Genomic DNA, 27640 nt, shown 5'->3' with positions numbered 1-27640 from the left:
AAGAATTCAAATTGCAATATTTATTTAATATCAGTTAGATCTTCCAACAAAAATCCCAACCAACATACCTTGAGGTGCACAAAAAATAAATCTAAGCCATTATTCACTAGCAATACAAAAATCATCACCACGTATGATAATATTTGCTTTCACAATCAGAACCATCATTGTCAAGTTAATTAAAAATCAAGAATAAAACTTCGTATATAACCATGCAAATCATAAACCACAATCTCAAATCAAAACTATCAATTAAATACATGATATATAATTAAAAATTCCCTAAAATTCACTTCGATAAAACATATATTGAGGGTGAAAATAAGACACATGGTTAAAAAATCCTAAACATTAGAAACCTCCCTGTACAATAATAAAAAAAAAATATAAACTCATGATAAAGCTTAAATCATGCAATGCCCATGTACAAGAAAATGAGGTTAGGACTTAACCATGTTCAAAACTTTGGCCTGAAGCACTGCCATCTCTATGTTCCTGTCCATCTTCAGATATTTCCCCTTCTTAATCTCCACCACTGTTAGCCATTCTGGGACGAGATCTATTAGGAGTTTAACATGGACCTCCACATCATCTGAAACAGGGGAAATTTTATTATATATATATATATACACATTATATCTATATCTGAAACAAAAGAAATATATATCTAGCTACTGTACATGTATCTGAAACAGGAGAAGTTTTAATGTGCGAGTATACATACACACACATACATGTATGTTTATATCTATTTTTATGAAGTGGGGTTAAACACATGATAAATGGCATTCCTTCCAGGTTTACTTAATCCCACCTTAGCTAAAGGTTATGTGGAAATACTTTCGACTTGGTGTAATATAACTAAACAAGAGTACCGCAAACGGTACATAATACGCCCATGAAATGCTTACATGGGTGTTTTTCTTGTGCTATAATTTGTATAACTTTGCTTCAGGTATTATCAGCCATCATGAGGCTGTGACAAACTCTCATATGAACAAAGGGTCTTAGCTTAAAAATAGAGATTTCCTCAAAATGGACAAATTTTAACAACCTGTAATATTTTCAAAAATGGAAGAAAATCAAAATCCTTTCCAAATGCACATCTTTAATACCCATACAAACACTCCACATAATAAGATGGTCCTCACTTGAAAACTGTGGGAGGAGTTGGGCGGACAAATTATGTACCCTCCATAGAATATTAATTTCCAAATAGTTCAACAACCTGTAATTTTCTCAAAAATTGTAGAAAATCAAAATCCATCCTACATGCACATCTTCAATACCCATACAAACACTCCACAAAACAAGAGATGTTTGTAAAACACATATGCCCCCCATAGTGCAAAATTGAAAAGGGTTATACACACACATCATTTAATTGATAGTAGTATCATCAATTCAAAATATTGAGCAGACAATATCTTCCTATGTCAAGAGTGAAATGACCATGTGACCTAAAAATCAATAGGGGTCATCTACTCCTTATGCTGTATCAGTGTACCAAGTTTGGTGTCAATCAAGCAAATGATTCTTAAATTATAGGAGACAATATATTACTATGTCCAGTTCAACAATTGACTTTTGACCTCAAAATCAATATGGGTCATCTTCTCCTGAAGATGTACCAGTGTACTAAGTTTGATGTCTGTTAAGCAAAAGGGTTATCAAGATATTGAGTGGACAGTATATTACTATGTCCAGTTTGACCTTTGACCATGTGATCTCAAAATCAATAGGAGTCATCTCCTCCTGAATATACACCACTGTACTAAGTTTGATGTCTGTCTAGCAAAGGGTTCTCAAGATATTGAGCAGACAGTATATTTCCATGTCCAGTTTGACCCTTGACCTTTAAACATGTGACCTCAAAATCAATAGGGGTCATTTTCTCCTGAAGATGTACCAGTGTACCAAGATTGATGTCTGTCAAGAAAAGGGTTCTCAAGATAATGAGCAGACAGTATATTTCCATGTCTAGTTTGACCCTTGACCTTTGATCATGTGACCTCAAAATCAATAGGGGTCATCTCCTGAAGATGTACCCGTGTACTAAGTTTGATGTCTGTCAAGCAAAGGGTTCTCAAGATATTGAACGGACAGTATATTCTAATGTCCTGTTTGACCCTTGACCTTTGACCTCAAAATCAATAGGGGTCATCTTCTCCTGAAGATGTACCCGTGTACCAAGTTTCATGTCTATTAAGCAAAGGGTTCTCAAGATATTGAACGGACAGTATATTCCTGTCCAGTTTGACCCTTGACCTTGTGACCTCAAAATCAATAGGGGTCATCTTCTTCCGAAGATGTACTGGTGTACCAAGTTTGATGTCTGTCAAGCAAAGGGTTCTCTAGACATTGAATGGTCAGTATATTCCTATGCCCAGTTTGACCCTTACCTTTGACCATATGACCTCAAAATCAATAGGGGTCATCTACTCCTCAGGATGTACCAGTGTGCTAAGTTTGATGTTTTTCAAGCAAAGGGTTCTCAAGATATTGAGCGGACATATTCCTATGTCCAGAGTAGATTGATCCTTGACCTTTGACCCGAAAAACAATAGGGGTCCTCTTCTACTCATAACCAACCCACATATGAAATATCATTATCATCAAGTGAATGGTTCTCAAGATATTGAGCGGACATGTGGTCTACCGACTGACCGACAGGTGCAAACCAATATGCCCCTCTTCTTTGAAGGGGGGCATAATAAGAAGGCTCTCACTTGAAAACTGTGGGAGGAGTAGGGCAGACAAATTATGTACCCTCCATATAATAATTATTTCCAAATAAAGGCGCAAAACTCCTGGAAAAAAGGTCGAAATGGATCAAAATTGCAGTGTGATCTAGAGTGACCCACAAAGAAGCTACACAGCAAGTTTCAGCATGATATGTGAAAGGGAAATGAAATTATAAAGAGAAAACCCCGAACGGACGGACGTACAGACGTCGCTGTACCATAATATACAAAAATATATTATAAAAATACAAGGAGAGTTGATATTTCCCACTTTGTAATTTGTAGCAGATTGACTTCCACTATATCAAGACAAATAACTCACCAGATCGTATAGTAGTTTTATAGCTATCAGTCAGTTTGCGTACAACATTTTCCATTAGAAGGGCAGGTTTCTTTTCTGTCACAAAATGAGTACGGAGTATTCTCATCATTTCTGGAAGACGATGAATCATAAGTGACCTCTTATCTTCCACAGGGTCACGCATCATGGCCAGTTCCTGCTTCTGTGCTTCTTTAGCTCGAATCTAAAAGTCATTTGATTATTATAATTACATTTCTCTACATCATAACATGTACTGTAAATATACATTTACTGTACCAACTTGTACAGGAAGGTCTCAGTGACACAAGAGAGACATTCAATTGCCATTCAAACCCTTATTTGTCCTAATGTGACAAATATACTGTACTCAGTTCATCTTCATTGACAGCAAAGTATATGGACCCCATTTCCATTTTAAAACCATTAAACTTACTAAAACTTATTTTAAGTTAATGTCTCGTTACAACTATCTGTGTAATCATCCATAATTACAGTGAAACATACACTGTAGCTATAGTTAATTTAGTTTTCATAAAAACAGAGTTTGATGTGCATATGTAGGTGACTTTTAATGGTTTGAACTTCGATCTTTCAAAGTGAGGTCTTAGTCCAGATCTTTACCTCTACATGTACAAGTATCTACTCACATTTACTCTTTATCTCTTAAACTTTTGGTCTTTTGGGGACCTTAAAAAATCGAACTAACTTGCATGTGCAGCGAGTATTGTTAATTGGGTGTTTATACATGATTTATGCATCTGTGATATCCAACCTGGTTACTGATTATGTAAGGGTATGGATGTTAATTTGGAGGCTATAACTTAAAGTAGGGGTCTAGTAGCGTGAAATCACAAGTAGGTCCAGGACTAGGAACCTACCCTAAAGACGGGAAAGACAGGTGATAATTAAGAGGGTTAATTTCAGCCTTCATAAAATATGAATGGAATCTGGTCTTGTCACAAGAACCTGAGTAGCTACATTGAATAATCCATTAGTACCAAATTTCCAGAATTAGCCAACTCTTTATAAACTCGAATTCTTGAAATCAATAAGGGCTATTCCAGCAAAAAAAATATGGGGAGGGGGAGGCACTTTATTTTTAAGACAGCCACCCATACAATTAAATTTTCCTCTGCTACCACCACCCATACAAATAGATTCTCCCCTGCCACCACCACCCATACAAATAGAATTAATAATTCAATACTGAAATCACCTGTATATTAAGATTTTCCTTTAAAAGTAGAGTTCAGTTTCAACAAGTTCATATTGGTCTTAATCATATGTGCATGCAACTATTTTTTAGATAAGCCAAACGTTGATATTGTAATTTGTGATCCATTCTCTAGCCAAACTCAAGTCGTAATGTCATCCTAAGCATGTTGAATTTAATAGTTAACAGAGAAGGTTCACTCATACCAAAATTATTACACTATATAAACGTAGTGGCCTAATGTGTAGCATTTGGTCTTCTAGCAGTGTTGTAGGTTCGAACCTTACCCTTGACATTGACCTATGTGTTAAAACAACAGCTTGTACATGTTGGTGTTTTAGACACATGTGGCATATCACAAAGTTCTGAGAAAATTCGGGCATTCTAAATTTTTTTTACATGAATGCGGGTACAATTATTACCTTGAAAGACCTGACAATAACTGCCTAAGCCATTGGATGATAAAAATGTGGAATCACGTTTCAGTGGGCTTATGGCTGCAACTTCTTTGTTAACTCGTGCATAATTTTCTTCTCGTTCCCTTCTGAGTTCGCTAAACATATCCCTTAACAGATCATATCTGGAGAAAGTGTTACTTCTAATCATGTCACTCCAACAGAAAACATTTCATTTTCATTTATTATTGTTGTCATTTCTACACAAACTGAAACATTTACTTTGAATAGAGTTATCTGCCCTTTTATCAATCTTTTTTGTACATAATTGTAGGATGGCTCTGCTTTTCTTCTTCCTCTTCTTTTATAATAAAAGAAATTTCGGAACATGATGCAGGTTCTGTAATGTCTTCATTTTTATCATAATTCACTAGCACCCCCCCCCCCTTTTTTTTTAAACCTAGAAGACAACCACCACTACAAATACATTTTCCCAACTCACCACTACAAATACATTTTCCCAAATCACCCCCACCCATCCAAAAAAATATCAACTGCGCCCCCCCCCCCCCCCCCCCTGCTGGAATAGCCTTAAGTTTTTCTGCAGTCACATGGGCTTATCAAGTGTTATCTGTATTCGACCATTCTCCTATATTCTAATTTCCGGGCTCATCAAGTGTCATCTGTATTCGACCATCCTTCTATATTCTAATTTCCAAGTTGGATGAAAATCATCTGGAATTCATTTTGTGCATGTGTGTACTATGTAGATAAGAAGTTTATGACTTAACATACATGAGTACAAACTCCTTTGTTTTGTTCTGTGCTATGCAGACAACAAGTTGACACTGAAAATACATACAGTATGTACAAGAGTATCTTACATATGCCTGTCTAAGGATAAAACTCCATTGTTTCCTTCATTGCAGGAAATTCTGGTAGTCCTCCATTACTCACTTTTTCTAACAAGGACTTGGGCACCCCTTGCAACTGTGCAGAAGTCTTGGATGTTGACGACTCTACATGGCTGGGGGATTCCTTTTTGGCGTTTTCCATAGCTACTGAGTGAAGTGCTTTTTTCAACTACAAAACAAAACATGAAATTAATACTGATGATGCTTATAACACTGTTAAAATGTGTGTTCTACTAACACACACATTGCCAATATCAACTACAACTTTCACATAATCACAAGCCTGATTTTTAAAAGCAATCTTAAATTCATGGGTACCCAAATTATCTAACAGAAAGTTAAGTTTTATCTTCACCTTCATCAGTATGAAAATATCTACTGGAAGGCAATTTCAAATCAACTGACTTCTGCTCCACGCCAACACATTGTTCTTAGAGAATATTTATTAAAAATGGATTTTTCTCCAACATTTTTTATATGATGTACTTTTATAAATGTCCAGTATTGTAAATTGTAGTTCTCCTTTTTTGATGTTTTATGATCTGCATTACTGGTGGCAGAAAATTTATCAGACTCATTAGAACATGCACATTTTAACAATGTAGTTAAACAAGATTGCTGAGCATAGCTGTATGTCCCTGCTGCCGCAATAAAAAAAAGTTGAAGCAAATAAGTCCCATAACTCCTGTAAAATTTGTAGAATCATTGTGGTGGAATATGATCAACTACATATTGTGACTAATAATCCTGCCAAATTTGAACCAAATCTGTATTGTGGTATCTGAGGAGTTGCATCCACAAAATGTTCCTATTGTGTAGCATGTACAAATTCAACAAAGTCCCATAACTCCTGTAAAAATTGTTGAATCAAAATGGCATAATCGGAATGTGATCAACTACATATGGTGATTGACAATCCTACAAATACTGAACAAAATCCATTAAGCAGTTTCTGAGGAGTTGCGTCCACAAGTTTTCCTATAGTGTAGCATGTACAAATTCAACAAAGTCTCATAAATCTTGTAAAATTTGTCGAATCAAAATGGCGGCGCAATATGATCAACTGCATATGGTGACTAACAATACCACAATATTTAAACAAGAGGCCCATGGGCCACATCGCTCACCTGAGTCACTTTGGCTCATGTTTAAAAATATTCGCATGTAAAACTTTTATCCCTATTGTGGCCCCATCCAACCCCCGGGGGCCATGATTTTAACAAACTTGAATCTGCATTATGTCAGGAAGCTTTCATGTAAATTTCAACTTTCCTGGCCCAGTAGTTTTTGAGAAGAAGACTTTTAAAGATTTTCCCTATATATTTCTATGTAAAACTTTGATCCCCTCTTGTGGCCCCATCCAGCCCACTGGGGGCCATGATTTGAACAAACTTGAATCTGCACTATGTTAGGAAGCTTTCATGTAAATTTCCACTTTCCTGGCCTGGTAGTTTTTGAGAAGAAGACTTTTAAAGATTTTCCCTATATATTTGTATGCAAAACTTTGATCCCCTATTGTGGTCCCATCCAACCCTTCGGGGCCATGATTTTAACAAACTTGGATCTGCACTATGTCAGGAAGCTTTCATATAAATCTCAGCTTTTCTGGCTCAGTGGTTCTTGAGAAGAAGATTTTTAAATGACCCCACCCTATTTTTGCATTTTTGTAATTATCTCCCCTTTGAAAGGGACATGGCCCTTCATTAGAACAAAGTTGAAAGCCCTTCACCCAAGGATGCTTTTGGCCAAGTTTGATTGAAATTGGCCCAGCGGTTCTGGAGAAGAAGTCGAAAATGTAAAAAGTTTACAAACAGACGGACAACAGGCGATCAGAAAAGCTCACTTGTGCTTTCAGCTCAGGTGGGCTAAAAATAATATGATGAGTGGTTTCGAAGGAGTTTCATCCACAGTCAAATGGGTCAGACAGATTATGTCTCCTACTTTTCTCAATAAACAGAAAAAGTTTGAAAGGTACAAAAAGACAATTTTTATAGATGGCTTTATTTTTCATACTACTACAGATTTTCCTAATTATGAACCATCTTTCCTATAAAACTCATATTTCTGGCTGTATCATTCGAAATCCAGATTAACATCATAGGATAGCCATATTTTCTACAATAGATTTCCTAAATTGTTTCCCTCTTACCCTCTCTGGAAGCTTAGATTTATTGTCTTCTAGTACGTCTCTAGCTGACTGATACTTCTTTACAAACGGTGCCTCGGGGAGACAGTCTACCGAGATGTCTGGGACCTCATCAAGAGAAAATCTGGGATGCCACCTGGTAATTTTATCATCGGGAACAGAGAGAGGCCGAGATAGAGATGACAGGAATTTCTGTAAATGATACACAACTAAACTATAAAACACAAGTTGTCAGAAGACACCATAGCTTGCCAGGAAGCATGACTCTACTTAACCTATTCCCTTTAGTTCAAAAGGTTAAAGTTTTAAAAAAAAATTCAAAGTCCAAGGTTACTAGGTCAAAAGTTTTGATACCACATCAAAGGCTTATGAAACATTGTCCTTTGTATCAAGTTCACTGTACAAGCCTCTAAGCAAGACCTAAAAATACTTAATCACTTGGTTCTCACACTTGCCCACATCTGTTCAAACAATGCATATTAACCATTTTTATACTTGAATGAATAAAACAAGCCTCAAAATAGCAACTAAAATGGTTGAAATTTCGACTTCAGTTATCTCTGGCGACCAAAATAAAGGGACGATTGCCATTTGGAGACCTGGATTTTTCTCTTTCAATTCATGTAAATGAACGAATTCTTTGAAGTATGAGCTAATACTTGTACAGTCGGAATCGTGAGAGAGTTTGACAAAAGTATTTGGTTATAACATCTTATTCGGTTTACTTGAAGTGCTTAAATGATTCAGATTAAATAGATTTACGATGGCCGTGAAAAAAAAAAACTTCTTTGGTAAACCAAGGGCTACTGACGAATTGGAAAGGGAATATGATGATTCCGAAACACAGCATGAGGAATTGGTGAAGGAACACGAAGAACATGCATTCAAAGATTCGTGGTTGAAATTAAATTCATGGCTTTGATTTGAAAAGGAAACGATGTATGCATTATAAGGCATATCATATGATTGCAGGCAGGATGGAATTGAAATTGGGGTCCAGAAATAATAAAAACTATGAGATACTCTCGTCAAAAAAACAACTGACAAAATCTGGGTGTTCCCGACATTTGTGTTTCAATAACAGTTTCAATTTCTGCATTTGGCCAGTGAGGTTATTAGATCCAAACACGTTTTCATCAAGATTGATACAATAAAAGTACCTCCCGTGGGGATCAGGGTTAGAATAGGTTCTCAGTACCCCTTGCTTGTCGTAAGAGGCGACAAAATGGGGCGGTCCTTCAGATGAGACTGCAAAAGCCAAAGACACACATCACAGAAAGTGTGGCACGATATAATGTTGGATTTAGATATTCTAAACGTCTTATTTGCTTAAATTTACCATCAAAATAAAAAAAATAGCACATAAAGTAAGTGTTTGGACATCGTGGTTTGTTTATTTCGTAAAAAACGATAACTATAATTGTAATTGTCAAGATAACTTGTACGTTGATCGCGTGAATATTAAATGAACTTGTTGAAACAACAAAAATAGCCGCGTTCTGTATCGCACCGCACACCGAAAATTGCTGCTTTATTGCATGGTCCAATTATAATGAACTTCGTCAATTGCAGTTATCTCTGATTTTATGCAATTTCTATAGTTTGTAGAATTAATCAATCGTTTACATTTCATGTTGGTAGAGAAGGCTACTTCCTAAGGTGCACTCGGGCTGTTTGTGAAAAATACGTGAATTTGTAGTCTCTTGTTGTTTGCGGGCGAAGAGAGAGAAAATACCGTGTACGATGTTGTTTTTCTGTTATCGACAGAAAGGATGTCTTAGGGTGGATATGAATACGAGTAATAACCATAGTTCCAGTAAATTAATTGTACAATTTGACAATGCATTCCATAATGTATGTGATAAACATATGAAAATTTAGGGGGCCAGTAAATTTCACTGTGGGCCAGTAAATTCAGACAGTTCACTGGTCCGACTGGCCAGCAAGTTTTTAATGTTTTCGTGAAGACTGATACATGTACAGATACAAAAAGGCACAATGGTGATTCTGTTGTACACTGTGGGAAGTTTTCCAGTACAGTTGCACACTGTGGGAAGTTTTGTGCTGGAAATATCTGTTTATCTATTAGGGCTGTTCCAGAAATGATCAAATGGGGGGGTCGGGCGGCAAATGATATTTTTTTGTGTGGGTGGTCGTATTTTTTCATATTTTAATTGGTCCGTGGTTGGACTGTTAAAAAAATATTTATTATGGGTAGTGGGTAGTTTCTATTGTTTTATTTTGTACCACGTGGGTGTTGAGTTTTCAGAATATTTTTATTGTCGCTCTTGTCGTGTTGGTTACAAAACGTCGGAGGGAAAATTGAAAACGTGCTTTCGAAATGTTGCTTTCGAAATCGGAAGTAACATAGAACTATTCGAGTTGTCGCTCTTTGCAGCGCATAACTTTCCATTACGGCACTCTTCAAATTAGAGGCGCGTTTAGTAGGGTCCCTTTGGACGTGATGGCGGCGAACTCTGTTCTGTAGATTATTACAGTTTACAGTGCATCGATTTTGGGAATATTTTGAAACCAATAGGTATTCCGTTTTCTAATAAAAATAGGCAAACCTTAGTTGATTTATACGAGGGTACCGATGCGTTATATTTATCAGTCAGTGTGATGGTGATATAGAGGCCTCTGGGCACGGGCTCCATTAGAAGACAAACGATTCGTGGAAAAACATATCCATACCCATTTCATGATAATAGCATCGTTTGGACTCCCAATCTTTCCAACATTCCCGCCATAGATGCCTTTGATTGTTGATGTGACATCGTTTCTTCAGAACTACTGTGATACAATGTCGCACAGGCATTACCGCGTCATTGACTAGAATGTTTGTCCCGAAAACCTCGCGAGATTTGTACCGTTTTCATTTTTAAAAATATTTTTGTGGTGGGTCTGGTTAGTTTTTTTTTTTTATTAGATGGGTCATTGTAAAATGAGTTTATTAATTTGATGGGTCATGGGGTAATTTTTTTTTTTTTTTTTATGGGTGCTTGGTATATACAAAAGGTGCCTCCCGACCCCCCCATGTATTTATTTCTGGAATAGCCCTTAGATAAAAAGCCTCCCTCCATATCTATTTTTGACAAAATTAGACTGAGAACTATATAATTGAGTTTTTTGGCCTCAAGTGTACATATTTCATTCAATTTCCATAAAGACAAATGGGTTATCACAAAGCATACTAGCATGACAATTTCAATCATTTTAAATCTTACAACAAATTTACCTTGTGATGATTTTTCACAATAGAAATCAACTTGCTGTGAAAAGTAGTTTTCCTCTGAAGGACATCTTTCACTGTAAAACACCTCCTTCCTGCCTTGGTGGTTACCTCATTCTCAGATTCTGTAGTAACACCAGATACTGAGTGATTCATATTGCTATTGATATACATGTAATCATGTGATAACAAAACACTAATTCTTTGGAATTTTTCTTAAAAAGTTATAAATATCAATCCATCTGTATTAACTCTTAGGAAATGTAAATAGCTCGCACATCTCAGTAAATGATATTTCTTTACCATATAGTAAGTGAAAGTAATTGTTACAAATAGGCATTCTGACTTTTTCTCTTTGAGCAAATGATCCTGTATAGTGGTGCATGTCAAGACTGAGATAAAGTATGTACCGTCACCAAGCTTAGGTTCTACAGTCAGCTGATAGTTATGTAACTTCTGTCCAAAAGCAGGGAGGCCTTTCTCCTGTCTGAAGGTGTACGCCTCTGGATACACAGTCTTAATCTGGCCTACATTCTTTTGCTCAAAGTTCCTGTAAATCACTCAAACTTATTCATCAAAATATCAACAAAAGTTCATCTTAATGACAACACAGCTATTCCTGAAATACCAACTATTGCATATCACCGAGTTCCTGATATACAATGTACATGAGTATAGATATATAGATAGATAAATATATGGAGAGAGAGAGAGAGAGAGAGAGAGAGAGAGAGAGAGAGAGAGAGAGAGATTCCACTGACTGTAGATCGAACTGTATTGCACTTTACACGTGTGCATCTGTCTCAAAAAAGTTACCATAAAATTCTCCAATTACCTAAACAGACATGTATTGATAGCCAGCTGCTAAAAACTGTTTATTCATTTATATAGCCTGGTTACCAAACATTCCTGTTTCATTCTTGATTGTTTAAAGGAATTTTTGTAACATCGAGACTTACAATTTATTTACTATACATGTATTTAACTGTACACAATAAATTTAAGATTAGAACAAAATAGGTTTGAAAGTTCTGTAATATTTAAATGGTTACAGTTTTCTGAACATTGGGCATTTGGAGAACTTCAAGATTTGTATCTGCAGATCATATTTGTGCAAAACTTCTCTCAAAAACTGTGCATTGTTTAAACAATCCCCAAGCCCCTTCCTGGAGTATGTTCAAATAATACCCTTCCCTTGAGTATCTTTACAGTCTCTCCATCCCTCACATCCTCCCAGGAGTACCTTTTTGTCATTTCCTGGACAGCTGACTTAAGTTTGGAGAAGGTGCAGATTTCTGATCGGTTGTGCAACATGCTGACTACTGTATCCATGCCCCTGAACATGTCCTCCAGTAACTTATACTTGTAGGGGAGGGATAGTGAAGGAGGGGCAGGCGTGGCCAAGTGATGGAACCTCTCAAAAGCAGGAACTTTCTTGTCACTGGAAATATAAATTACAAAATCTCAAAGAACTTACAATCTGGCATCATAAATACTAGAATTAAGTGAAACTAATAGTTAGTGAAAATACAGTATGCATACATAAATTGATTTATATCTTTAAATACCTTTGCTTTCACATTGTGGGGTGAAATGTTCGTGTAAATACATGCATGGAACAATGTTATTGTTTTTGTTTGTTTGTTTTACGTTCCGTCAAGAATTTTTCACTCATATTGTGACCTCACCACCTGTAGGTAATTACCACAAATTTATTATTGGGGGGGGGGGGGGGGGGGGGGGGGCATGATTTTTACCAATTTGAATTTGCAGTATGTCAGAAAGCTTTCATGTAAATGTAAATTTTTCTGGCTAAGTGGTTCTTGAGAAGATTTTTAAAGATTTTCACCATATATTTCTATGTAAAACTCTGATCCCCTATTGTGGTACCTCCCTACGCCTGGGGGCAATGATTTTTACAAACTTAAATCTGTACTTTGTCAGGAAGTTTTCATGTACATAATATGTAAATATAAACTTTTCTTATCCAGTGGTTCTTGAGAAGAAGATTTTTAAAGATTTTCCCTATATAAAGTATGTAAAACTTTGATCCCCTATAGTGGCCCCACTCTACAGTAGGGGGCAATGGTTTTAACAAACTTGAATCTGCATTATATCAGGAAGTTTTCATGTAAATGTAAACTTTTCTGACCCATTAGTTCTTGAGAAGATTTTTCATGATTTTCCTTATATATTCCCATGTAAAAAAAATTTCATCTGCACTATGTCAGGAAGCTTTCATGTAAATATAAACTTTTCTGGCCCAGTGGTTCTTGAGAACATTTTAAAAGATTTTCCCTATATATTCATATTTAAAACTTTAATCCCCTATTGTGGCCCCATACTAGTCCCCGAGGCCATGATTTTAACAAACTTGAATCTGCAATATGTCTGAAAGCTTTTATGTAAATTTCTAATTTCTTGACCCAGTGGTTCTTGAGAAGATTGCATAAGATTTTCCCCCAATATATTTGCTTGTAAATCTTTGATCCCCTATTGTGGCCCAATCCTACCCCCGGGGATTATGGTTTTAACAAAGTTGAATCTGCAGTATGTCAGGAAGCTTTCATATGAATTTCAGCTTTTCTGGTTGAGTGGTTCTTAAGAAGATTTATAAATGACCCCACCTTATTTTTGCATTTATGTGATTATCTCCCCTTCGAAGGAGACAAAGTCCTTCATTTGAACAATCTTGAATCCCCTTCACCCAAGGATGCTTTGTGTCAAGTTTGGTTAAAATTGGCCAATTGGTTCTGGACAAGAAGATGAAAATGTGAAAAAATTACAATGATGTCGACGAACAAATTTCGATCAGAAAGGCTCACTTGAGTCTTCGTCTCAGGTGAACTAATGAGTCCCTTGTGTTCAATATGCAATGTAAATGCAAGGAGATTGTGATGAGATTGTTTCTTTTTTGGAGTAAAATTTGAACAAGAGGCCAATGGGCCACATCGCTCACCTGAGTCACCTTGGTCCATATCAGAAGATTTTCCATATCTATTTGCATGTAAAACCGTAGTCCCAATTATGGCCCCAAACCTTCCCCTGGAGGCCATGGTTTTTGCAAATTTGAATCTACACTATGTCAGAAAGCTTTCATGTAAATGTGAACTTCTTTGGCCCAATGGTTCTTGAGAAGAAGATTTTTAAAGATTTTCCCTATATATTTGTATGTAAAACTTTGATCCCCTATTGTGGCCCCATCCTACCCCAGGGGGGCATGATTTTAACAAACCTGAATCTGCACTATATCAGAAAGCTTTCATATAAATCTCAGCTTTTCTGGCTTAGTGGTTCTGGGAAGAAGATTTTTAAAGATTTTTCCTATATATTTGTATCAGTGCTCCCACTGGACCAGAATTCCCTTTCGCCACTTTTTCGGGGAGTGGCGCGACACAAATAATCACATGCTTTACAATTATTTCCATCATATTATTTATTATTTTATTCATTACACTTATTTTAGCATTTTGAATCAGTTACATTACTTAATCATATCCAGCTACCATACCTAAACATTTCTTTCAGAAATGATAAGTTGATTTGTTTGATAAATTCTATTATGGAAATCAAAATTCAGATAATAAATCATATAAATATAAACTTCATGATGCTACACCCCTCAGTGAAAAAATTGTGTACATTGCCCGAAATGCAGATGTCACAAAACATCAAGCCCAATTTAGAGTCTTTTCTCAACCATTCCCTATTAAATTTCCGTTTTTGTATGGAAGATTTTGTAATTTGGACACAATCAGATGTTTGAGCAGGTGGGGTTGACTGTAAAACCAATCAGATATTTTTTTTAATTTTAGACTGACTAGGGTCAGAAGCTACAAGTTTAGTGTCAAAATAGAATGGGGTGCATAGTCTTATGAGATTAGCATTTTTATACTGTTGCGCACCGAACTTTAATGAAAATTATTTATTAAAACTGCTATGTCCATATCAATGGTGACCGACCGCATTGTTTATGAAATATTCGAACTAAAATCAAACACATAAAAATCAAAATCTTGTAATCAACGAGCTTGGCCGCAAAAACAAACAATTGATGTATTCATATATACATTATACACAATAATACGGCTAATTTAATTAGCGGTCGGTTCTCTGGTTAAGAATTGACATTAATGTGGAGATGATAACACAATAATGAATAAGACTTTAAATGTTAAACAATTGACCACAGCGGGGTAAACAGCTGTCCGATGTACTTTATTACATAATCACCCACTTTTTTGCAGCCATAAATTACCTGAGGCTGTGACCAGCTCTGTGTGCACTGGAGCGACGCGAGATTTCCGGTCGCACGCGTTGACTGAAGAAACAGATTTTGACTGCATAAACAAACAGGCGATAATGTGTCACTGACAAAGGATTAAAAATACAATTTATTGCAAAAGGGGATTTTCGCCACTTTCAATTTTTTTTCGCCATTGTTGAAAAAAATTCGCCATTGGCGAAAATGGCGAAGCCCAGCTCGAGCACTGATTTGTATGTAAAACTTTGATCCCCTATTGTGGCCCCATCCTACCCCAGGGGGGCATGATTTCAACAAACCTGAATCTGCACTATATCAGAAAGCTTTCATATAAATCTCAGCTTTTGTGGCTCAGTGGTTCTTGAGAAGAAGATTTTTCAAGATTTTTCCTATATATTTGTATGTAAAACTTTGATCCCCTATTGTGGCCCCATCCGACCCCCGGGGGCCATGATTTTAACAATTTAGAATCTGCATTATATAAGGAAGCTTTCATATAAATTTCATCTTTTCTCGCCCAGTGGTTCTTGAGAAGAAGATTTTTTAATGACCCTACCCTATTTTTACCTTTTCATGATTATCTCCCCTTGGAAGGTGGCCTGGCCCTTTATTTTAACAATTTAGAATTCCCTTTACCTAAGGATGTTTTGTGCCAACTTTGGTTGAAATTGGCCCAGTGGTTGTTGAGAAGAAGTTGAAAATGTGAAAAGTTTACAGACGGACGCCGGAATACGGGTGATCAGAAAAGCTCACTTGAGCTTTCAGCTCAGGTGAGCTAAAAAACAAATCGATCGAATTCATAACTATCTATCTTGGATATTAGTGTAAACACAATAATCATCATTTTTGGCCTTAAAGAATTACTAAATATTTTGAATTATTTTGTCTTGTCCAAGTTACTTTGTTTCCTAAAGAGAAAGTCTTTTGGTTTGTTTCTTTCTTTTATCCCTTTGACAATTTTTCAAGCATACTGAAATGTCACCAGCTAGCTAGCAGTAGGTGAAGTACCACAATATAGAACTATGATCAGGGTCATAGCAGTGAGGATTCTGTATTATGTCAGTGCCTACCACTAAATGGTACTTCAGTTTCCAATATCATCTCTGAAAGAACCTGAACTTTCTCACTTCTAAATGTTGAGTGTTTGGCAAAGAAGCAATCATAACCTATATGTTTACATCTTAGGTTTGACGTTTTCCCTGTACATCGAAGTAATGTGTCATTAATTAACGATGATCCAGCATAATCAAAATTCAGCAAAGAAAAATTTGGAAAGAAATCCATTCTAATAGAAAAAATAAAAACGAATCTATTGTCACCTACTGGAAATATGATATGGATGTGCAGAGTATATGTAACATTGGCCTTTGAAAGTGGTTTTTGTAGAGAGATCTACATAATTCACACATGGCTTTGCTGGTATCAAGATTGATGGATGGTCTTTCGTGCATATGTCTGAATCCAAAGTATGTCTATCCGACCATGAGAACATGGTTTATTCCACAGGCATGGATATAGATCTCTGTCTTTAGCTTTCATGTGCGCCACCATTACCATAAACAAAACTTTTAGGTTATTAGATAGGTCACAACTGGAATATTCTTCAAGAACTACAGAAAATCTAAAACCAATTAATTGGAATAAAATTTTCATAATCGAGCACTTAGAATCTGCTGACAATCAACTTATTTTTTATTGTAATCGATGAGTGGAACACCACTACAAGCAAGACTAAAACGTACAACCTCTCAGTTACGAAGCGAATGCTCTACCCACTAAAGAACCATGACCAGTAAATCCTGTAGCAAACATTCCCTCTATGTAACAGTGTTCAAAATTAACCATACACGGAGTCTATGTCAAATGACGTCGGTCTATGCCAATTGTAATTGGGATAGACCAAATTGTCTATGCCGATTTTCTAGGTTTAAAGTCATAGAGTTATCCCAAAAGTCAACGTCTGATAAACTTTATGAGGAAAGGGAGACATCGTTATGGAAATGGACAGAAAATATGCTTTCTATGTACATTAGAAGTAAATAACAATGTTTTAAATTAGTGTTTTTTTTTTTCAATGTTGTGGTCTATGCCTATAACAAATATTCCTTCCATTTCTTGTTCTTTGGTTTGGACAGAAAGTTGTGCATACATGAAGCTCTTTTTAAAACTTTACAATAATGGTGACATACCCGACAGGTTCCGATTTCTCTGGAACTTCTACCTTCACTTCTATTGCCTCAAATTTATCAAGTTCAGGGGCCTTTTGTTGGGTGTCCGGAATTTCTACTTTGGGTCTCCTCTTTGACTCTCTAATTTTCTTCATCTCCTTCTTTGCCTCATTTAACTGCAAAAGCTGGGCTTTCAAATCCTCTAGTTTTCCACATTTTTTCAGCTTTTCTTCCACATCAACTTTAGAAACCTAAACAAAATCAAATTGCAATTCAAACTTTCAGTAATTAATCAACTTTCTGCCAATTAGCTTTAGACATCATAAAATTAATAGAAGAAATCCATTCAGAAACTCTGTATCAACTGATAAATTTACAACACAAGCACTGATTTTTTCATGATTTACTTCAGTGCCCAGTGAGTATGTTTTTGAACTGCAGGTATCATTGTCACTGCAAAAAGATCAGTATTAAATGCAGATCATTGTTGATGTTTTGATCTATTAAAAGAAAAAAATGCAAATAATGCTGTTTAATATTTTTTGATGATTTTAATAATCCTATTCTGCAATTTCCAATACCCTACAGATATTCCTCATTTTCTTTTAAATCACATCTACATCTTAATTCTTTGATATAGGCTTTATCAGGCACACATGTATGGGGGTTGGAGAGTCTGAATCCACTACCCATGGGCTAAGTAATAAATATCTTTGACTATTTGTACGCACTTCAGCTATAAAATGTGACATAGTCCATAATTCCAATTGGACCCCTAAAAAATGCATGGAGTCACGAGTGGAATCCACTTGCACAGAGAAAATTTCTGGATCTACTCATATACATGTGCCTGCACTTGCTCTAATGGTAACTGTCAACATATCAAGTTTCTTACTTATCAAACATCCAACAGAACGTCATTCAAATTGAACATTTAAGAAGTATACTAAATGAAAAACATCGAATTCTGAAAATAATTTAGTAGGAAGATAGGTGATCTCTATTGCCTTTTCCAAAGTACAGCCGTCCTTGTTAAGCTCTTTCAGTTTCTCCATTGCTGACTGAACTTTAGAGGATGTTGGGACATGGGGACCTTTTTTCATTTGCTGCCTCACAACCTCAGGAGTGTCTGGGAGTGGCGAGATAGGGAGAGGTGTAGTAGGAGGAAGATCTAGAGCTTCCTGTAAAATATGAACATGATATCATATCAACATGATCAAAGTAATCAATTCTGTTGATCTCACATTACATAATAGAAAACTGATTCACCAATCAATCAGTGTATCTTATGATCCATATCAAAAAATATTTTTTTAACCTCACCCATCCACCCCCCAAAGTATTGTAATACATGGTGTGAACACGTTACCAATTATCTTAATGTAATTCAATAAAAATATACATTACGACCTTTCATAAGATGTATAAATACCTTAAAGGGACTGGTTCACGATTTTTGATAAAAATATTTTTCATTTTTGATGTTAAACATTACAAATATAGCTCATTTAATGTTGACAGCCAAAATTTTTACCTTCTGAATGCAAGAATAAAAGTAATATTTTAGCCTTAAATATGTGTTATGTAAACAAAGACTCGAGTCTTTTTATGTAAACAAACACACAAGTGAACTATTGATTTTGTAATATAATGCATCTTAATTTTGCATAGTCACAAATTTTAACTTTTAGATGACACATTTCACCCCAAAAATGCTTGAAATGTGAAAGACATAATAATACTTAGAACGATATCCATTTCTTTTGAAAATTTCGTAAGCAATAGCATACTGCAATCTTTGTTTACAAAACAAATAATAAACTCTCTAAAATGAGCTTCTGTGATGATATATCACCTTAATTTTCATGTGAAATCTTTCAAACACATTAGACAGTAGATTTTGATCATTAAAAGTGAAAAACAAAATTTTGGTTAAAATCGTGAATCAGTCCCTTTAAATAAAAACTTTATACAAATACATTTATCATCATATGTTGTCCCAAACACACAATTCTAAATATTTCACCTCATTTTCTGAGCTTTCACTTGATGCAATAACATTGGCACGCAGCTGCAACTTCTTCCTAGACCTTGGTGCCCGAACTGTTTCCTCATTTCTTGTTTTCTGGGGCGTCTTCTCGCCATCTTTAAATTCGCAGCGTCTACTGCGCTTTCTAGATGCTTTATTATTTTCATTTGTGTCGTTGTTCTGTTTAGTTTTCTTTGATGGCGTTAATGGACCGTCGTGTTCATCCCAGGCAAATGTAACCTCCTCCTCACTGGCTGAGCTTTCAGTTATTGAAGGTGACGCTGATCGTGCCACTAACACGTCAGAAATTGTTTGTTGCCCTTTAATTTGTTTGATTTTTCTTATTCTCTGTTTTGAATCTTTAGCTGTGGTTGACTTGGTGCCTGTACCTGAATGAGGGAATGTAAACAAAACATTTTCTAGCTCCGAGTTTACAGTTGTGGGAATACTCTTTTCTGTCTTAGACGATTGCATCAATCTTGTATTTAAACGACTGTCCTGGATAGCTTCTGAAACATCTGAAGAAGTTTGCAGCTTTCGTCGTTTAGATGGCTGTGTATCACCTTTTCTTTTCTTCGTTGTATAAAACTCTGTCACTCGTGCTTGCGCCATTGTTGTTGTTTTTCCCGCTTGTGCGTAAGTCATGTGATCAACTATAGATGCTAGAGAAACACAGTCAACATCATGAATTCCGGATTGAGGATGAGAATTTCTTGTCTGTTCGACCCTTCCATGACGCCCAGTTGGGACATTCGGATCTTCTGACAGTTCCTTCATTAACTAGATCTAGTTCAGACGCAAGCTCCGGTCAGCTCAGTATATTCCGTTTCGCGACAACTCCAATATCATTATTCTCGTAGGGGAAATTGACACTGTACGGAGTTTGGTTTAGACGAAGAATTCGTTTTTCCTCTGGATCCATATTCCAATCATTATACGCAAGAAACTCATCTAGAACCAATAAGTTGAGAGTCAGGCCTTCTCGAGGGGAAATAACGCTTACAAAAACTGAGTGTAAACAAGATTTCAATGACGTGTTTACTTATAATTAATTTTTACTTCATAAACATTAGGGATATATATAATATTACACGTTTCCATCGAGGGTCGGTATTCTCTGTTATACGCCTATATGAAGCAAAATCAATGCCCGAGTAAATTCCTTTTCTTAAGCATATATAACCTTCTATAATCTATTATAATAATTAATTGATGTAATTGCAAAATTTACATCTATTATTGTGTCTCCACATGAAAAAGCCAAACTTTTCCTATCAAAACCTAGGTTTCTGGATTACGCGGAAAACTTTGCATCAAAAGACTGCACGAGGTATACAAGAGGACTAGTGACTAAATATCAATCAATTTCTAGTATCCAATTTGAAGCTTAATTTCACCCGATTGACAAGAGTTAACAGGCTTGGCAGATTTGGAGGCGGTGCTTATTTTCTTGGTCTTTAAGGAAGTAGTTAAAATCCACAAAAAGCAAAGGAAAGTTATTTCTTTTCAATTTGACTCTGACACTTAATGTATTTAGTTGTTTGCGTTTGAGACCGGCTCAAATTCAATCAATTTGTACTTGCAGTATGGAGGATATTTAGTTTATGTTGAAGTTCTGATTCGGAAATGGATAACAAAGCAAGATCATTTGCATACATTAGACATGAAATATTTTGACCATCTTAAGTGACCGAGGCAGAGTTTGTTTATTTCTACTTCCTCTAGAATATTTGAGGGGTCATTGATAAAAAGTTTACATAAACTTGGACTAAGGACGTCACCTTTTCTAACTCCTCCAGGTTTGAAAAAAATCTGCCATTTTCTCGTTTACGTTCACATTTAATGTATCATTTTTATACATAGATTTTAAAATTCTAGATCTGTAAAAATACCCATTGATATCATATACATGTAGTTGTAATTTATACATAATGCCAGCATGTGAATTACTTATCCAAATGTCGTGCGAAAAAAATAACAAAAAAAACAACACAAAAAACTTTAGATATATTTGTAGATTTAAAAATTTCAGTCCAAACATATGATCTGAAGTAGGAGATTTCTTGGAATTTGTGAATGACGTTAGTTTGAAGCAGAGATTTGTCAAGTATGTTATACAATATTAGGTTTAAATAATTTTCCAATACTAAATTCATTATTAGTTATTCCTCTACAGTTCTCGGACTTATCTGGATCCTCCGATTTAGATAGAAGGCAAATAAAGCTTTCTGTCCATTTTTGCCCTGTTGTTCGGACCCTTTCGTGGGTCAGTCTTTCACTGCCAAGACTTTGCATACAAAGATGTGTTGATCGAGTGAAGATGGGCTTTCAGTGATAATGGGGCCTTCTCCTTATTCAGTATATACCATTCTCGTTCTTCAAGAAGCCACATGCCGCCGAAAAGCGTGCAACATCATTTATTTTATTTTCGGCAATTTATAATTGGGTACCAAGATGAGCTTCTCGTGAATAGATTAATACCAAATTTGTCAGGCGCGTAGCTGCCTTAGCCTGGTTCCCGAGGCTTTCCGATGTGCAAGCTTGCAAGACTTAGTAGCTGCCTATACGCAAGTACGAAACTGAGTACACATCATTTGAGAGGGGGGTGGGGGTGCCAGTAAAACGTGTAAAGTGAGGACAAATTTCAACCAATGGAGAGAAGTTGTGAGGACAAAATTGCACTTTGAGGACACAAAAAAGGTCCTCACAATTACGTCCTCATAAATGTGACCTACAGCATGTGGAAGATGTAGATACAAAATATAAGCTTAGTGAGGACAAGTGATGTGGGGACATGTCCTTACTATCAATATTCTCTCTCAAAAACCTTTTTTTCATAATTCGAAAAAGAATATTAGATATTTTTATAGGTATCCATATAGCTATACCTAACATAGTACTTTTTTGCCTTTAGAATGTTATGTTTGTGTATATTCTCTTCAGTCTACACATTGTGAGGACGTCCTCACTTAGTAGGTTTGGTCGGCTAGAGAGAGAGAGAGAGAGAGAGAGAGAGAGAGAGAGAGAGAGAGAGAGAGAGAATTAGAGAATTTCCACAAGGGTAATCTCAACCAAACTTGGTACAAAGCATCATTAGGGGAAGGGCTTTCAAGTTTATTCAAATGATGGGTCATGTCCCTTTCAAAGGGGAGATAATAAAAAAAATAGGATGGGGTCATTTAAAAATCTTCTTAAGAACACTGGGCCAAAAAAGCTGAGATTTACATGAAAGCTTCTTGACATAGTGTAGATTCAAGTTTGTTAAAATCATAGCCCCCGGTGGTAGGCTGGGGCCACAATAGGGTATCAAAGTTTTACATGCAAATATATAGGGAACATCTTTAAAGATCTTCTTATCAAGAACCACTGGGCCAGGAAAGTACAAATTTACACGAAAGCTTCCTGACATAGTGCAGATTCAAGTTTTTGTTTAAATCATGGCCCCTGGGGTAGGACGGATCAATAGGGGATCAAAGTTTTACATACAAATATATAGGGAAAATCTTTTAAAATCTTCTTAAGAACCACTGGGCTAGGAAAGTACAAATTCACACGAAAGCTTCCAAACATAGTGCAGACTCAGGTTTGTTAAAGTCATGACCCCCCTGGGATAGAATGGGACCACAGTAGGGGATCAAAGTTTTACATATAAATATATAGGGAAAATCTTTTTCTCAAGAACCATTGGGCAAAAGAAGTTCACATTTACAAATTCAAGTTTGTAACAAGAGTAACGCTAACGGTACAATATTCGCCCGTTGGACAGTGAAATCTAACCTGGAAGCATATTGTGTATTCTGAATTGATACAACACACATTCTGAATAGAAAAGCCTTAAAGTGAGTCATGGTGTACCAATCCATCTGACATGTGACCTGATTATGTATTTCTCCGAGAGTGAGTTTGTGACAAAATGTCGATGCAATATCTATCTTTGATGATAAAAAGTCCAGGAAACCATTTGATTTACGTTTAGCCCTGCAGTAAGTCATGGTGTACCAATTAAGTTGAAATGTTTGAAAGGTGAACTGATTATGTATTTCTCTCAAAGGGAGGTTGTGACTAAATTTCAGAGCAATACCTGTGACCATACCAAAACAAATCTGGAAAACTGCATGTTTTACCTACTTCTACCCCTAAAGTGCTGTAGGTCATAGTGTGCCAATCCAGCTGAAATGTTAACTGCACTTGTCTTCCTCTGATATGAAGCCTTTGACTAAATATCAGGGGGATATCTGTATCCGTGATGGAAAAAAAGCCCGGAAAACTGTTTGACCTACTTCTAGTCCTAATGTAGGTCACAGACGGACGGACCAATCCAGCTGAAATGCAAACTGAACTTGTATTTCTCTGAAAGGAAGCTTATGTGTAAATTTCAGGGCAATATCTGTATCTGTAATGAAAAGGGTCCGGAAAACTGTTTGACCTACATATCGCCCTAAAGTAGGTTAAGGATAGACCAATCCAGCTAAAATGCAAACTCGCTCTTACAATTCTTGAGGGAGATATTGTGACCAAATTTCAAAGTTGTACATGCATCCGTTAAAAAGGGTCCGAAAAACATGACCCAGGACAAACGGACAGCAGGTGTAAAGGCAAATTTTGACCCCCATAGAATAATGACCGGGGGTCATTTTTCGACATCGAAAAGTGACCCCCTAGCCGTAGAAAAATTTGATAATTTTGTAGAAAGAAGACCCAGGAGTCATTATTTTGCGTGTCATACCTGAAAAATAATGACCCCCGTAGAAAAATGACCCCCCTCCCTTTCTTAGCAGATTGAATGATTGATTTTAAAGGAGTTGATACGGATTTTCAGGTCATTATTTATCCAGAGTTATCGTTCCTGCTGCTCCTCTTATCAAATTTATTCCATGTGTAAATTTTTTTTTCACGGTTAATAAAATAAAAGTAAGAACTAGTTCATTAAATTTGAGGAAAACCCACTGTAGGTTCCATGACCAATTACAACTGGAAAAAACCCCGCATATTTCGGGGACGGATCCAGGGAATTTTCAAAAAGGGGTTCTACCATAAATTTTAGTTCTCAAAAGGGGAGTTCCATTCTCAAAATGTGTTCTATTTACATGTATAGATCTTGTGTAATCAAACACACACACATAAAAGAGCTGCGTCTAAATACAATACTTCTTGTGTCACAGAGAGGCGTGGAATCTTCTTAAAACCGACGAATTTACATACATTTTTTGCAACTGAAGTCAATAGCTTATTTCATTTACACATCATTATCGTTTTTCAAGAATTTTGAAAAATGAGTAAGTGTTGATAGAGGTATTATTGAGTATGCGAACGATAACTTTGGGAAGACTATAGCATTTCACTGGATACTTTATGCCTATCAAGGGTGTAGGACAAGGGGACGGGCACAAGTGGGTTTGTGCCCCCTCACCTTTTTAACACAAAATTAACATAGATTGATCAGATGAGAATATGCCACGGTTAAAAAAAATACTCAATTCTAATATGCAGGTTCTCAGCACTCAAAGCATTATTTCTCGCATGTACATAACCTATTCTCTCTGTACTACATTTTTTTTGGACCGAGTTACGTTTTAAACCGTCATAAAATTGTTAGTTACAAGAAAAATGTTCTCACGGTGAAAATAGTTATATCTCATTTATATTAGAAGAGGATCACCCCATTGCAATGTTCATAAGTGCAGTATGTCGTACACAGTACAGGGGATTAGGGGAAGATACAGCCGGGGCACATGTCCCCACACTTTTCAAAGGGGTAAGAAGTATGGTTGTGCCCCCCCCCCCCTTAAGTTAGGCTTTTTTTACAATCTGACTAGAATAAGATCCCCGATCCGCTCCTTTGTTTTCATATTGTCTCTACACTATAAATACAAAGGAGCAGATGGAGGATCTCATTTTTATCAGATTGGGATTGTTAGTTAGTACTCACAAATAAAACAATTTTGAGTCATTACAGTCGGAAGACCCTCCAGAGGCCATGAATCTTAAATTCTTCAAAATTTTCTTCGGGAGACACGAAAATACATGAAACTTAATTAATGAAGTCAGTAGGAAATGGCATACAAGCAAAGTATCTAAAGTGTAAAAAAAAAAAAAAAAAAAGTGAGAAGGGAAGTGTAAAGTCGCCTCCCCCCCCCCCCCCCCCCACGCCCATGAAATAGGATTTTGGAGTGTCAGAAGGATATCCTACGTGGGTTTTTTTATTGATTTTTTTTTCTTTGCTTGTCAAGTCAAAATGTGTTTAAGGTGGATTTCTTTGGTGTCCCTAATTATTTTTAGCCCAGCTACGCCACTGCCTATTGTGTTAAATTATCAAAACACCCTAAATAAAACGCCGCACTGTCATATCACAGTAAATGCAGTACACCTGCTATCACCGTGTAGAAACGCACTAGAGTAAAGTGTATCACCTACTCTCTCTCTCTCTCTGTGTGTGTGTGTGTATGTGTGTGACGAATGTAGAGGAAGCAAATTTACAAAAAGATGTGATTAATTAAGATTAATTCCAGGTTTAGCACCCTATAAAAATGGCTGATGGGGGGGGGGGGGGCAATTTGTCTCCCCCCTTTCGAAATTCCTTGGATATCCGTATGAGTACACAATTCCCGCCGCTGATCAGAATTAGAGGACTTCCAAGACATAGTAACCCCCCAGCATGTCCATCCAGGTCTGCAGAGGTTGGGCTTATCGACAGAAAAATTACGAGTCACTCTTTTGTTAAAACAAGTAAATTCTTATTTTTGAAACAAAATTACAATTCCTAATATGTTTTAATCTGGTTACGTTTCATATGAATGATAGATTTACTTATAATATGACAATGTTGGACTGCCTCCCTTAGGCATTACCAGAGAAATAATCCTTAATAAAATTTACAAGGGGGTCATTTATTCTACGGGGGTCATTTTTCTAAACGTGAAATGGACTGATTTTTTGAAAAAGACATTTTTTCTACGGGCAAAAGGGGTAATTATTCTACGTCGAATAATGACCCCTGGTCATTATTCTATGTGAGTCAAAATTTGCCTTTACACCGGCCGGCCGGACGCACCATAACATAATATGTCCCGTCTAATGACGGGCGTATAAAAATCATGCCCCCGGGGGTAGGTTGGGATCAAAGTTTTACAGGCAAATATGTATGAAAAATCTTTAGATATGGACCAATGACTCAGGTGAGTGATGTCGCCCTTGGGCCTCTTCTTTCACTATCATATGGTTTGATGTTAATTTTATTTATCATTATACGATTTTAATTTAATTTTTTCATTATCATAAGGTTTGAAGTTAATCTTATTTATCGTTGTACGACTTGAAGTTGATTCTGTTTATCATTACACGGTTTGAAGTTGATTTTATTTATCATTATACGGTTTGAAGTTTGTTTTTTCATTTTACGGTTTGACCCCCCCCCCCCCCATTATTATACGGTTTGAAGTTTTTTCTTCTTCATTTTTTTCCCTTCATTTTACGGTTCGATGCCCCCCCCCCCCCCCATTATTATACGGTTTGAAGTAGATTTTCTTATCATTATACGGTTTGAAGTTTATTTGTTTTTTTTTTCATTTTACGATTTGATGTTTTTCCCCATTATTATACAGCTTGAGGTTGATTTTCTTATCATTACGCGATCTGAAGTTGATTTTTATATCATTATACGGTTTGAAGTTGACTGTTTATCATTATACGGTTTGAAGTTGTTTTTTTTATGTCATTATACGGGTTGAAGTTGATTTTTTATACCATAATAAAGTTTGAAATTTATTTTTAAAATCATTATTGAAGTTTATTTTTATCATTATACAGTTTGAAGTTGATATTTTCTAAAACAAGGATCTACAAGGATTTAATCAAAGACGCATCTAACAATATCTCCCGCGTGCGAGTCCGAGAGTACATTCATCTGCTTGTGTGCTCAGAGAAATCATTAGTTTTGTACCTGCCATTTATTGCGAGATATGTTTTTCTCCACCCAAAGAAGCCACTGTTTATGACTATAAGAAATGTTATGATCACTGTTCGTTATCTTTGCCTTTCATGAATGTTATTAATTTCTTTGAAATATATCATGAATATGGTGTTAAATTAGCATTTGTACAATTGAGTGTGTGTATATATATATATATATAGATAGATAGATAGATAGATAGATAGATAGATAGATAGATAGATATATTCTAACTCCGTGAAATACACCACAAGTATGGTGTAAA

At 36.1% G+C, this 27640-nt stretch overlaps 1 protein-coding gene across 1 annotated transcript; it reads right to left on the bottom strand.

Annotated features, from left to right (window-relative positions):
• LOC125658532 (DNA replication factor Cdt1-like) lies at positions 1–25533 on the bottom strand. The gene is made up of 10 exons (XM_048889813.2): positions 19425–25533; positions 18406–18579; positions 17420–17649; positions 12210–12407; positions 11377–11516; positions 10973–11091; positions 7738–7926; positions 5632–5757; positions 3067–3268; positions 1–592 (listed from the first exon to the last, which is right to left on the bottom strand). Exons 1-10 carry the CDS (start codon positions 20202–20204, stop codon positions 441–443), a joined length of 2310 nt encoding a protein of 769 aa, XP_048745770.2. The 5' UTR covers positions 20205–25533; the 3' UTR covers positions 1–440.
• Between the last annotated feature and the right edge of the window lie 2107 nt (positions 25534–27640).

This window comes from Ostrea edulis, chromosome 1 (assembly GCF_947568905.1).
Source record: "Ostrea edulis chromosome 1, xbOstEdul1.1, whole genome shotgun sequence".
Taxonomy (NCBI): domain Eukaryota; kingdom Metazoa; phylum Mollusca; class Bivalvia; order Ostreida; family Ostreidae; genus Ostrea; species Ostrea edulis.
This window is presented reverse-complemented; position numbering and strand designations above follow the sequence as displayed.